Genomic DNA, 13,324 nt, shown 5'->3' with positions numbered 1-13,324 from the left:
TATCCTATAAAAGCTTATCAACAGTATCGGCAACACGGCGGACGCTGCCAATTCTACATATGGTAGGTAATCCATCAAAAGGGACTCGGGCCGAGGGTACAAATTCAAGTGGTTCTCCACATGACCTTTCGTTCCCGAAGGCGGAATCGTGGTTGTCGAAATATGGGCATTATGAAATTCATCTTGGATTCTTAATTATTTTCCCCATGCACTTGCCATCAAAAGCTTTCCATAATGCAGCCAGTGATTATTGGAGTCGCCGATATCAAGAATCGGTCGGTAGCCGTTGAGGATGCGAAAGAACCGGCTGATCTAATGCTGGAGGCTATCAATTCGGCTATTCGAGATGCAAGCGACTGTCCAGAAACTCTTTCGCGTCTACGGTCTAGCATCGATAGCATTAGTGTCGTTCGAACCTGGACTTGGGACTACCCGGACCTTCCAGGGCTTCTCTCTCTGCGTCTTGGGATTAATCCTGGGCATCAGATTTACAGTGACCACGGGGGCAACCAGCCAGCTAAACTTTTTGACGAAGCAGCTCTCCGGCTTGCAACTGGAGATAGCAAGGTTGCTGTACTTACGGGAGGGGAAGCTCTAGCCTCTTGTGAGTACAACCTCATGCAAGCACCAGACGCCAGCTGACTCACACGCCATTCGATAGTGGCCTCATGTGTTAAAGAGAAGAGGATGCCCCCGCCTGGGTGGTCCCGACCGTCCAAATCTGTTAAATATGTTTTCTCGCCCACTACAAGGGAGCTGAAGAAAGGTATGGGTGTTTATAGAATGCATCAAATGACGGTGGCTCTAATAGCACAAATTCCCAGATCTTGGTGGCATTCATTCTGTTGGCTCTCCGATCCATGTATACCCACTGTACGAGCACGGGTTTCGAGCACACCGGGGCCAATCAGTCAGCGAAAATCACGAAGAGTCTGCTATTCTCTATGCCAACTTCAGCCAAGTCGCGGCTCGCAATCCACATGCCTGGAACTATGGACACGACGCCGACACGATTAAGTCTATCGGAACAGTGACAAAAAGAAATCGTATAATTTGTCTTCCATGTATAACATCTCTGCTTCACCGTACTATAATTATCTTACTGATCTATTTTCAGATCCCCTCTTGATGAATGCATTCAACACTGTCAATCTAGCCGCTGCCTGTGTTTTAACGACGACGGAGTATGCACAGCAGCTCCAAATCCCCAAGGATAAATGGATCTACCCACTAAGCGGGGCCGGCTACAAGGACAGCGATTTCTGTATGTTCACGAATGGGTGTATATGGAAATCTTACTAAAATCAAGTTACTCAGTCTGGGAACGCCCAAATTTCTTCGAATCTCCTTCTATATCAAAATCGTTGGACCAGTGCCTCAACTCCAGCCAGATTGATCGTGCCGAGATTGATTTATACGATTTTTACTCGTACAATCTCCTAGACATGTCTTCTCATCTACTGCCTAGGTATCTAACTATTAATTAGGTGTTTTCCAATTGTCCCAAAGCTTGCCTGTCATCATCTAGGGCTTTCTATCACAGAGCCAGCAAAACCTATCACCGTTTTAGGCGGGCTGACGTCGTTCGGTGGTGCAGGAAATAACTATTCGATGCATGTAAGTCTTTCTATTCTTTAGACAAGATATTTCTGCCTCTAACTTACGCATCAGGCTATAACCGAGATGGTCCGTCGGCTGCGGCAAGGGGTTGGCCGCAACGGGATCATTCTTGCCAATGGTGGCGTACTGTCATACCAGCATGCAATCTGTATCTCATCCTCGCCACGACGAAACAATTCCCCTTATCCTGACAGCAATGCATTCCGGAATGTGGTCAAGGAGGCTGTGCCCGTGATTGAAATAGAGGCAGAGGGCAAAGCCATTATTGAAGTGACGCCTCCCTCCCCACGGATATTGAATCTTAATGCTGACAGCCACCAGACATACACGGTTGAGTTTCACCGAGATGGCTCACCGATGAGAGCTTGTGTGGTTGGCCGGTTGATAGACAACCAGCATCGGTTTATTGCGAACGATGGAGATCACTCCACTCTACAGCTGTTAGGGACGACGGGTGATGAGCAGATTGGGAAAGTGGGCGTTGTCATACCAGAATATTCGTCTGGAGAAACGGGTCAGAAAAGAAATCTGTTCTACTTGGAAACTGGTTCGAAGCTATAGTTTCGAATAAATGTGTTCAATGTGACCTTGTCCGAGGATTAACTCTGCGAACAGCCTGTCCAAAGCAATGTAAGAGCTAGTATAGTAAATCATTTGCAAATATAGAATTGTTTTTCGGTGACATTTCCGTACAATGTGCTACCGACCCAATCAAAGACTCGATGTTTTAAGTCGCTTCCTCTTTGATGATAAATGACTCTAGGAACTCATCACCAAGAGCGGCACTGCACTTCTTGAGGTACATGGGGACTCCGCCGAGATAATACATTTGCTCAATGTGTTTTCCAGGAATGTTGGCACCCTGGTACCATGATTTTGCTTGTGGGAACAAGGTCATGCCAGCAATTTCCAGAACTTCCTCTCGCCACGCTTGTGCCGCTTTTTGGCTGGGATCAATGCAGTGAATGCCAGTCGTTTCCATTTTCCGAATCATGTCTTGGATCCACTTGGCCTGGTGCTTGATAAAAACCGGTCCATTGGTTAACGGTGTTGGACACTGTATGGAGTAAGGAAGAAACATATTGGGAAAGCCTGGGACGGTCATGCCGAGGAAGCTGAGGATCCCCTCTCGCCATCTCAATGCAAGGTCCACTCCATCGAGGTCTTGGAGGCCCATTTTCGCTAGTGTACCGGTGCTTGAATCAAACCCTGTGGCAATCGCGATAACATCCACCTCGTAGAGCTTCTGGTCATCGGTGATAATGCCTTTCGGCGTTAGCTCCATGATCGGATGAGCCTGGGTGTCCACAATATGCACGTTGGGCTTGTTAAACTGCTCATAGTAGTTCTGCTCCAACGACGGGCGCTTTGTTCCCCATGGATGTGGTGGTTCTAGCGGCGCCAGGAGGTCGCGCTTGACGGGGTCATGGACTCGTGCCCGGACTCTCTTTGCCCAAACCCCATAGGCAAATCGATTGGCCTCTGTGTTAACCAGAAGGTCTGCCAATCCGCCCCAAAAATGGAAGCCCCCTTTGTCGTACAACTCCCCCAGCATTTTCTCGCACTCCACCGAGGAGTAGTCCGAGAATGCCTTTGTACTGTCTGCGTGTGGCATACCTCCAAATGTGCTCTGGCAGCTATTGAACATTTCTCGGGTCTCTACCAACATCTGGCTTTGGGCGGCACTGTCTAATGACTTCTGCTTCATAGGCAACGCCAGGTTTGGTGTGCGTTGGAACACCAGTGTCTCGGCAGCTTCCTTGGCCCATTCCTGTATAATTTGCACGCCCGTTGCACCGGTTCCAATAACTGCTACCCGTTTCCCCCGTACGTCGACGCCATCATGGGGCCACAGAGAGGTATGGTAAATTGTTCCCTGGAAGGAGTCGAGTCCCTTCCATGCTGGCACGTACTGCTTATCTGCGAAGCCAACAGCGGGTATCAAATATTTCCCGGTCACCGTCTTGCCGTCATCGGTTTTGACAGTCCAGCGCGAACTGGCTTGATCGAAGCGCGCCTCATTCACGCGCGAGTCAAAGAGGCAAATCTTGTCGGACTGACAGCGCTTGATCGACGTGCCGAAAATACGCCTGGAGTTCTTGCTGCGAGGGATACGCTTGCGACCACTTCCAGTCCCTATAGACCTTCTCGATATCAAAGGCATACACCGGAGTAGGACAGTCTACCCGGGCCCCGGGGTATACATTGCGGTTCCAGACGCCGCCCACATCCGAGCGGGCTTCCAAGATCTTGACATTGAGATGCAGTTCGTCGCGCAGGAGATGCAAAATGTAGATTCCTGAGAACCCCGCGCCGACAATTATCGCATCCAGCTCGAGAACAGTCATGGTATTGTTATCGGAATGAAATCTTATCTTTCTGAAATGGTGATGGGGGTGAAAACAATCGTGTCAGTTTGGGTCCGAGAGGAGAGGCGAGGCGTCCCATTGCAGATGATCAACATTCACGTTGCCATCATCAGCAGTAGCCCTTGGATCTGACTCACGGGTTTAGGAACGGAGCTCAGTTCCATCCCGTATAGCCGAACGCGATAGTTATGCATCCATAGTAGGCATAATTTTGCACCCGGATTTTGGCAGGTTATGTTGTCGTCGTGCTAAAGATGAAGGCTCCCAAGGACTCTGGACGAAATGACTTCTACTCTTGGCTTCCCGGAGAATCACGCAGAACTAATATTCCGAACGATTATATTTTACCAATGGCCTACCGCTAGTTAAAAAAGCATCTGAAGCACCGGAGAAAATAGTACGTCTGCAAATTTGTGCACAATCAATCCCAGTAAGAGCTTGACTAAATGTGATCTCAAAGGACAGAGAGTTCTTACAACCGCGGATATAGTGTGGCTGGCAGGTTTACTACACTAGATATTGGTCGGATTTGAGAAACAAAGGGTGGCAATTTTGTTCCAGGGCAGCGGAACGAGCTCGGCACTAGTTCCAGGAAGCTTCGAAATATTGAATCGTCCATTATTTCGGCTACTGTTTCGGATTTGTCCTCGGTTTATAGATGAAAAGTTTCCAAATAGCAACAAACCGGAAAGAATATTGTCCTAGAGAGCCATATTCAAGTTGTTGTACAAGGTACGATGCTATCGCTGCAACCAAAACTGGCCCGTCTACAAGGCTCCCAGCAAATTTTCCTTTTGTCCTATCTTGGCTTATGGTGACAAAACGTCTGTTCATTCTGAGACACTTGATCCATGTCGTGCCCTATTCAAAGTATGGTGACTTACAGAAGTCAGGTTGGCTACCTAGGCTTTTGAGGCACCCAGATAGATACAATATAGTTACAATTTATTCGTTGTGATGAGCTCTCATCTTTGGGAATTAATAGCCAGCTAATGCCAGTTGCTCCCAGCAATCCTACGAGGATCCGCTGTAAGTCTTTAACACCAGTGGGAAGAGGCAATAACGCCAGTGATGGCGGGAAATATGGATCCCTCAATCTGTCCGAGTACAGACACAAAGGCTGTACATATCGTTAGTTCTCTATTAAGCAGTTTAATAATATTGGGCTTTCACACCAAGAGCTGAAGGATGAATATTGGGGGGAAAAGTCTTACATCCTAAGGAGACTCCCTGAAAAAAAGGCTTAGAGATATGTTTTGGTAATCACAGATGTAATTGCAAGCTGACTGTTGCGAAGAATGGACCTGAGAAACCCCCAAGAAGGCTGATTGCAACGGTTTCGGTGATAATGCTAGGTACCCTGTTCATTAGGTGAGCCAAATATCCACAGAATTGCTGACAGGAATAGCGTATATTGCGTACAGCCAAAATATCAACTGTAGGCCTACGCACAACACGGCGTAGATCAAAACCATACGCCGGTCACCAAAAAGATACGTCAGTTCGGCTAACAAAAGTCTCCGTAGTGATCCACCACCATAGAATCCAGCAGGGACATAGCCCATCTCGACGACATCGCCTTAGGACGCGAACCAAGTACTCGACAACCCAGCCTGGGTTGAATTAGCTCACATTTTATACATACTGGAGGCTTTTTCGCGTACCGCCAGCAGTAATATCTGCTCCTAAAAGAAAAAGAAGAAGAGACTTAGCAGCCGCACCCTTAAATTAGCTAGAGTCCGTCGAATTTCGGGAAAGGACATCCTGGCCTCGAGATGTATTAGATGTCGCGGGTATTGCATTTTGGCTACGCCTATTTGCACTGACAATATCATAGAAGGCTGTGGAGGCCAGTATGAGATTCACACACCCTAGGCTCAACGGAGTGGTATAAGATAATGCTTGTTGAATCGAGGGGCTGGCCGATGCCACCGCCGTCGCCACGAATTGACCAACTAGGAAGCCCGCCATGTACATCGCATGAATGAAGCCTAGCCATCGATATGGCCCCATGTACCGGTGCAACAAAGGAATTTGCGTGGGTGTCTTGATAAGCTTGGCCGAGGCTGGCAAAGAAGAAAGTCACCACCAACAAGGGGAATGGGGTCTGCCAGGAACGAAGCGCATGGGCTAGAATTTGGAAGAAGACTAAAGAAGAAGCATGGCGCTGCGGTCGAGATACTGAAGAGGATCGTATTGGTGAATGCCGCCACCAACCATTCCACCAATGTGGTGCCGTATCTACTACCCGATCAGCTCTTGGTCAAGCGCATTGACCACAGTGGCAGACACGGCAGTGACCACATTTGTTCCAATATGATACGTATGTAAGCTATATAGCATCAACGCTCGCAGGCTCCCATCATTGACTCCGGCCACGAAAAATCCAAACCAGCACTGATCAGGCCAAGATACGTGCGCCTCGAGGCGGACGTGTCGACCGCCGCAACAAGACCATGCTCAGGCGGAGATTCGAGCTCATCTAATTCATAGGAAGGCTCCATCTTGTTCCTGCGTGATAGCGGAAGATGGAAAATTGCCATCCAGCCCCGTAATGTGGAGTGGATGTTTGTGTTATTCATCCACGGACGGGCCAGTTTAATCTGATTCTGTTCCGTGTCAATTCGGGATTAAATCAAAGCCAGACATATAGCCCGTCGTCCGCAACTCGTTCTAGAATATAGTTCCGTGTCACGAACTAGGGCTTTATAATTCTGGGGAGCCCTGAATAACCGAGTTGCCTCCCATCCTCCTAAGAAGACATCAACGTTTACTGTTAGAAATAGGCGTGATCTAACGCATGCCAGCTACATCGTGTGCATCTGTGTACTGTACGGTTTGGCCAGCAAGATGAATCAGCGGTCATCACCGATCAAGAAACACGTCATGGTGTAGATTCTACCGTGTTTCTATACACTCCAGCTATCTGTTCCGCCGTAGAAAAAAAAACTTTTCTCTGAAATATCAGACCCTATCGCACTGCTAGCTTCCACCGCCGTTTTATCATCTGTTCTGCTTTGAATGACCTCTTTGGGATTTCATTGAACATTCACTCCACCGTGAAAGTGGCTTCACTCGGCGAGAACCCTCGAAACCGTCGATGCAACAACCAACAATTCCTCTTCACGCATATTCCTCCCCACAACCTGCACACAGCAGGGAGCTCCTTCAACTGCATCCGCTGTGTCTATACTCTGCAGTTAGAATATGGAGCCAAACGCGTTAGACATGCAAGGGCAACACTCACAGGGTGGCTTATACTCGACATCATCACGAGAAAAGGCTGCATCGAGACCTTTGTCGGCCTTGCCATATGGGATAATACATCCCGGATACTCAGGTCGGTGAGCTGAAGCCAGTCAAGGAATTCAGTATTAACTTACGTCCATCAAATTCCACAAGACCGTATAGGGGACAAAGCCAAACAGATCATGTGGCTGGGCAGTCCCTTGGTAGCCTGGCATGATAATCGCATCCACGTTGGCCTCCACTATTAGTGAGCGGAATGCCTCCTTGAACCTTTGTCGCTCTTCATTCAAGTCGTACAGCGCCTGGAGCGTCATTGGTGCGGGATCGTACTGCATGTACTCGTGCGGCAAGGTTGTTGATGCCAATGCCGGGATGATGGGCTCCCCACTAGCAGCAATATGTTTAAACGGTGTTTTGGCAGGGTCCATGGAAAACATGCGAAACGCCAAAGCGCAGGCATCTCGGATGGAGGGAGTGGTCAGCAGCACAACTTCATGGCCCGCGGCTCGCAGCTTGTCAGCTGCCTGCGTCAGGGTCCGCAAAACTGGAGGATGCAGCGGAAAATGGGGGTCCTCTTGGATGAGTCCCAATCGCAGCGTGGATTTCGGCGCTACCGAGCGCCATGGGGCAAAAATTACTGAGGAGTCAGCTTGCCAGGGATCTGCATTGGCCACCACGCGCATCAATAGCTCCAGGTCCCTCACTGAAGTTGCCAATGGTCCGGCGCAAGCTTTGATTCCTGCCAGGCCACCACGCGCAGAGCTGGTCTGGCCCCCGTATGGAATGCGATCAGCGGAAGGCCTCAATGCAAAGATTCCATTACAGATCGCAGGGATCCGAATCGAACCTGCAATATCGGTTCCAATGCCCAATACGGAGCCTCTCATCGCGATGAGCGCGCCCTCTCCACCAGAAGATCCGCCGGCGTTGAGGTTGGATCGATGCGGGTTAAGAGTTCGCCCGAAAACGTTGTTATGGGAGTCTGCCGCCTGGAAGTGATTCAGCACTACTTTATGGATTGTATGAGAGACAAGAGTACCATCATAGTCTGTGGGATGTTCGTCTTTACAAACGGAACCGCCCCCAGTTCCAGTAGAACTTGAACCATGGCGGAATTGGATTTCACGGGCCCATTCTTGATGAACGAAGTGAACCCGATTGAGGAGGGGATGCCTTGGATGTTGAAACAGTCCTATTGACGGTGTCAATAGATCTATTGAAAGTTTACGCTCTCCTTTACCTTGAAACTGATTGGCAGGCCATGCAAAGGTCCGATGGGGGTGCCAGTTCGCTGCATTTCCTCGTCCAGTTGCTTTGCACGCTGGAGGGCACGGTCAAAAAACATTTCCGTTAAGCAATGTGTCTATCATGAATCCATTAAGAATCCAATCCGTACGAGTGTTCTGTAAGCTGTGAGTAACATACCACCTGCTGGGCGATGGCAGCGCGAATGCAAAACGCCTCGGTCACTTCGTAGGCCGATAATTCCTGGTGGTGGATCTTTTCGAGCAGAGCCGTGGCATCATACTTCTCCGTGATTTCCAGCTGTTTGGGCGACAGGAGGCCACACCGGCGAGGTACATCGAGCACATTGGTGGACTTGGTCTGCGAGATATCTGTATACTCGGCCGGCAGACGCCAGGCGGGCGGAATCTGGGTGGCGACCTCGGCCTGCTTCTGCTTCACGATCTTGGTCCAGCTTTCAATTGTCATGATGAAAGTTTTGGTGTCCCTGGGGGAGGGGAGGGGTGGATCAGGGCTGGGAAGTTGGTGTTGTGGGGGAAGTGACGGAAAGAGTTGGGTATTTATGTGGGGAGAGAGCGCGGATACGAGACCAGGAGGCAACTGCCGAATATATGAACTGGGCTTAGGGCAAGGAGTAGGCCCGGACATAGATGGAAGAAACAACTTATTCTGATTGCTCTGGTGTTCGACTACTATCTCCAGGTCTCGGCAGCGACTCGCCGGCCAATCAGCGCAAATACCGCGGTGGATGCAGGGGCCGCTAATGAACTACCGTAACTAAACCAGCCGATCGCATCAATCCATCGTGGTCACGGCGCGGAACCGGACACTCCCCTGGCACATGGCTTCTCTGAAACCAGCGCCCGATCAAGACCTAGGGACAGAAGCTCACCGAAGGCTTCGCGGGCTTTCTGCAGCGGATAGGTCTCCACCATGTAGTTGATGCCCTCCAATTCCGTGAATTGAATGGCATCCTCGGAGTCAATCGCGTGACCGCTGGGCCATCCATGAATCGACAGGCCGCGTTCGATCTACATGGGTCAGTGTCAGCCATCTCGAGGACCTTGTAGGAATCCCGGATCAATATCGGGTAGGTCCACCCACCGTCGGCCGGATATCAATGGACACTTCTCCCGGAACTACGCCGCGAGCTAGCTCTCTCGGTCTCGGTGATTGACGCCGAACTCCTTACCTGCCAGTAACAACAACTTACCCATAATACCGGGCCCGTTCACCAGAGGCGAAATGACTTGGGCATTCGGCGCTGTGGCGACGATGAGGGAAGCACCTCCGAGCTTCTGCAGTGCCTGCGCCGCTTCTTCCTTACTGCTATCAATGTATTCGTGAGCACCTAGTTCCCGCACAAACTTTTCCTTCGTCGAATCCCGGGACAGGGCCACGACCGGTAGCCGAACCGGTTCGCATATTGAATGGCGAGGTGGCCGAGACCGCCCAGTCCTTAAATGGGAACATTCATTTGGCGCATCGAGTTGAAGACGGTGACTCCGGGTGCAGAGGATCGGGGCGTACCTAGCTTCGTCCATATGTTGGGGAATGCGGACGCCCGCTTCCCCTCGAAGGATACAGTATTGAGCATCTGGTCTTCAGTTAGTCGGTTCCTGTAGTTAGATGTGGGCCATAGCCATACATCCACCGCTCTTGGTCACGCCGTTGATAATCCCCAACTGGCACATTTGGAAATGGCCCTTGCGACAGGTCTGGCAATTGCCTGAGAGTCCGATCAATTCGTCATCTTCACCAGTTCGAAAGACGTACCGTCATGGCCCCCGTGCCAGGGTCCACCAACTCGGTCGCTTACCTTCCACTGGGACATTGTCGGCTAGGGCCGCCACGCGCCTGATGATCTCGTGGCCGGGAGTGATGGGGCTACTTAATGGTTGTCAGTGGATGCATTCGGAATGATCGATCCGAGCCACGTACAATTGGCCCTTCATTCAATGGGCTTGTACGGTCGTGTCGGAGAAGCTAGGCGCGGTCAACCAAAACCATCACCATCGCAAGGGAAAGATAAGTACGCCACACTCCGCAGGCCTCCACCTTGGCCAGCACCTTACCTTCACCGGGTGCCGTCATGGGTGTGTCTTCGATGATCAGAGGGACACCGGCGTCTTTGAAGACTGCGTGCTTGTAAGTATAGGGAAAAGCCGTGGTGATGATGATGGTGGTGGTGATGGCGAGTGTAGGAGGGAAGGGAAAGGGGGAGAAAGAGATGTTGGAAAACCCAGAGCATTTATAGCCAGATGGAAGTACATTGGATGAGTCCGCGATGTATACTCCTACGGAGCTAACCGCGTTCAGCCGGACCGATCGCCCGGGGATCGATCGCTGTTATCGCCGCCTCGGCATTTACGAAGTTCAGCTGGCCTTGGTCCGGCGGGGATCTATCGACAACTATCACTTCTACTACTCGGCCTTGTGTTGTCGGATCCCGCGATTGAGTGTCCATGAAGACTAATAGCAGCTAAATCCGCCTCTCTGCGGCCAGTAAGAGGGATTTCCCATAGGAAGATAGCTCTTTTCTAATTTCCATGCGTATACACCCTTGGTTTACATACATCCGGAAATATAGCTCCATCGTGGGTAGTTGCTCCAATCTTGATGCCAGTATCCTGCCTTGACCAAGTTGGCATCGGATCCGCCGACCACGGTACATACGTCGAGCTCGCGAACCTCCCCTCTATTGGGACTCAAGAGTCTCAGCGCCACAAAGGGGTCTCGGCCTTTGACATCGCCCCCGGGGGAGAGACCATGACGGTCAATATCCTGGGTGTGACCTATCTGGTGACTGCAGCTACCTACAATGCCAAAGATGTGGACTCGGGAGGTGCCGTGTATCCGACTTGGAATTTTTTATGTACTATGTATCTCTATGGATAACCCTCTAATCCAGGAAAGTACTTGTTTCTTTTTCCATGGGACAATGTCCTGCTTAAACAACGACCTTATGGCCGGCAGACTGCTCCTCGGGCTCGCCGAAGATGTTGATGTTCCAACGCGGCTTGTCTGCATGGTGTTAGGCACATCAAAACGTGGGCTGATCACTGGGGTGTAAAACGTACTTGCAGTGAGAGGGATGTTGAAGCGCCTCCGGTCCTTGCCCAGAGCGCTGACCTTCTGGACCTCCTCGGGGGTAAGCTCCACCTCCTTGAAGTTGTCACGGATGCGCGACGGCGTAACCGACTTGGGGATGACACTGTGGCCACCAACCTGGGACCAAGCGAGACTGGGAGAAGATTAGAACGGGTAGTTTATAAAAGCTGAAGGGCATCGAGAAGCATACATGACATGAGCGCCGGTGACCACGCTGCCAGTGCGCTTGGAAACCGACTCGGCGACCTCCTTGACCTCGGGGCGGGTGATAAGCAGCGGAAGGCCGAGCATATTGTTACCGAAGGCCTAGGGAAATTAGCAGTGTTCTCATGAAGATGACTGTCTTAATACATACCGAGTAGGCAGTGATGTGGATGCCCTTCTGCTGGCAGTATTCAATCAAGTCATTGCTCTGGAGCACGGGGTGGCGCTCAATCTGGTTAGCAGCGGGCACGACACCGGTGGCCTTGATGAGGGCCTCGAGCTATTGGTGCGGTCAGCACGGATCCCACGATTTATGGCAGGGAGACAAACATGAGGAATGGTGTGGTTGGAGACACCGACGGAGCGGACCTTGCTCTTGGGCAGTTGGGTCATTGCTGGAGGATGTGAGTTTGGGCTATCAACGATATCCTAGTGGCTACCTACCCTTCCAGGTATCGACGATGGACACGCCATCGTCAATGACCACATCGCCACCCTCAACAGTGCTGTTGGCGATCAGAGGAAAGTAGTCATCGCCCTTCTGGAACGCGACAGGCCAGTGCACCAGGTACAAGTCCAGGTAGTCGAGCTCCAGCTCAGCCAGGCACGCGTCCAGCGACGCCTCGACAACCTCCGGGCGGTGCTGGCTGTTCCACAACTTCGAGGTCTAACCCCGCGAAAAGAAAAGTTAGCGTACAGTTCCGTCGACACAGGCCTGGCGGGCAACCTTACGATGAACAGGTCCTCCCGCTTCAGGCCGGGAACATCCTGGAAGGCGCGCTTGATGCCGGCGGCAACTTCGCGCTGGTTCTGGTAGCTGGAAATGAGAGTAGTCAGTATCGGTCTCTCAAGGACTGTTGCTACCGTGAAGGGATCCGGATAGCATACATGGTGGCGAGATCCTAGGACGCGTCAGCACTGTTTGCGCTACGGGAGGATCGATCAACATACCAGATGACGGTAGCCCGCTTTCAGGGCCTCGTAGACCGCCTCACCAACCTGGCCGGGAGCCGACTGCCAGGTGCCAAATCCCAACTGGCTATGTTCTCGTCAGAATCGAGCTGGAAACGTAGCGTGGGGGTGGTTGTAGCACGGAGTGAGCACTTACGGGATCTGGTGGCCGGTATTGAGGGTAACCTTCTTGCCTAGAGACATTATGTGTGAGAAATGTGGGTAGGAGGATGTAGTGGTAACTAATAGTTAGTGAGAAGGGTAAGGAGATGATGGGCGAGAGAAAGAGAACACCGGGGCATCCCCGATTAATAAATGCTACAGGTGCTGATCCCCCTCGGTGGAGACAGGGAGGGGCGGCGTGGGATGTTAGACAGTAGGAAGAAGATTCCAGACAGAGTACTACTACTAAGGTAGGTAGGGTATACTATAGGACAATACATTATTCTCTGTTTCGTACCGAGCTATACATCCTATTTCCTGTCGTCGGTGCTGCTCGGCGCACTCCAAAACTGTCTAAGGCACGGCTAGATATCCTCCCATGGCCATGATGTCAGTGAGGTTTTTATCCGTAG

At 51.0% G+C, this 13,324-nt stretch overlaps 7 protein-coding genes across 7 annotated transcripts; 2 read left to right on the top strand and 5 right to left on the bottom strand.

Annotated features, from left to right (window-relative positions):
• Window positions 1-234: 234 nt before the first annotated feature.
• On the top strand, window positions 235-2,181 carry N7474_011237 (uncharacterized protein; the record flags this gene model as incomplete). The annotated part of the gene is made up of 6 exons (XM_057202647.1): window positions 235-604; window positions 662-766; window positions 825-1,046; window positions 1,118-1,264; window positions 1,529-1,617; window positions 1,672-2,181. 6 exons carry the CDS (start codon window positions 235-237, stop codon window positions 2,179-2,181), a joined length of 1,443 nt encoding a protein of 480 aa, XP_057047931.1.
• A 166-nt stretch (window positions 2,182-2,347) lies between these two features.
• N7474_011236 (flavin-containing monooxygenase) lies at window positions 2,348-3,968 on the bottom strand (the record flags this gene model as incomplete). The annotated part of the gene is made up of 2 exons (XM_057202646.1): window positions 2,348-3,617; window positions 3,682-3,968. The coding sequence occupies 2 exons, from the start codon at window positions 3,966-3,968 to the stop codon at window positions 2,348-2,350; spliced, it is 1,557 nt and encodes a 518-aa protein (XP_057047930.1).
• Window positions 3,969-4,031: 63 nt separating this feature from the next.
• N7474_011235 (uncharacterized protein) lies at window positions 4,032-5,960 on the bottom strand (the record flags this gene model as incomplete). The annotated part of the gene is made up of 2 exons (XM_057202645.1): window positions 4,032-4,110; window positions 5,860-5,960. 2 exons carry the CDS (start codon window positions 5,958-5,960, stop codon window positions 4,032-4,034), a joined length of 180 nt encoding a protein of 59 aa, XP_057047929.1.
• A 1,100-nt stretch (window positions 5,961-7,060) lies between these two features.
• N7474_011234 (Amidase) lies at window positions 7,061-8,951 on the bottom strand (the record flags this gene model as incomplete). The annotated part of the gene is made up of 6 exons (XM_057202644.1): window positions 7,061-7,176; window positions 7,237-7,324; window positions 7,373-8,227; window positions 8,278-8,430; window positions 8,479-8,601; window positions 8,664-8,951. The coding sequence occupies 6 exons, from the start codon at window positions 8,949-8,951 to the stop codon at window positions 7,061-7,063; spliced, it is 1,623 nt and encodes a 540-aa protein (XP_057047928.1).
• Window positions 8,952-9,292: 341 nt separating this feature from the next.
• On the bottom strand, window positions 9,293-10,438 carry N7474_011233 (uncharacterized protein; the record flags this gene model as incomplete). Its single annotated transcript, XM_057202643.1, has 6 exons — window positions 9,293-9,514; window positions 9,588-9,622; window positions 9,697-10,080; window positions 10,132-10,212; window positions 10,303-10,370; window positions 10,425-10,438. 6 exons carry the CDS (start codon window positions 10,436-10,438, stop codon window positions 9,293-9,295), a joined length of 804 nt encoding a protein of 267 aa, XP_057047927.1.
• A 664-nt stretch (window positions 10,439-11,102) lies between these two features.
• Window positions 11,103-11,381, top strand: N7474_011232 (uncharacterized protein; the record flags this gene model as incomplete). Its single annotated transcript, XM_057202642.1, has 1 exon — window positions 11,103-11,381. The coding sequence occupies one exon, from the start codon at window positions 11,103-11,105 to the stop codon at window positions 11,379-11,381; it is 279 nt and encodes a 92-aa protein (XP_057047926.1).
• A 52-nt stretch (window positions 11,382-11,433) lies between these two features.
• Window positions 11,434-12,953, bottom strand: akr1 (putative aldehyde reductase (AKR1); the record flags this gene model as incomplete). The annotated part of the gene is made up of 10 exons (XM_057202641.1): window positions 11,434-11,507; window positions 11,564-11,727; window positions 11,785-11,900; window positions 11,950-12,078; window positions 12,129-12,193; window positions 12,243-12,465; window positions 12,531-12,615; window positions 12,687-12,700; window positions 12,750-12,837; window positions 12,907-12,953. The coding sequence occupies 10 exons, from the start codon at window positions 12,951-12,953 to the stop codon at window positions 11,434-11,436; spliced, it is 1,005 nt and encodes a 334-aa protein (XP_057047925.1).
• Between the last annotated feature and the right edge of the window lie 371 nt (window positions 12,954-13,324).

This window comes from Penicillium riverlandense, assembly GCF_028828495.1.
Source record: "Penicillium riverlandense strain IBT 135883 chromosome Unknown utg000011l_segment0_segment0, whole genome shotgun sequence".
Taxonomy (NCBI): Eukaryota; Fungi; Ascomycota; class Eurotiomycetes; order Eurotiales; family Aspergillaceae; genus Penicillium; species Penicillium riverlandense.
The sequence above is the reverse complement of the archived record's forward strand: the minus strand, read 5'-3'. Positions and strand labels throughout refer to the sequence as shown.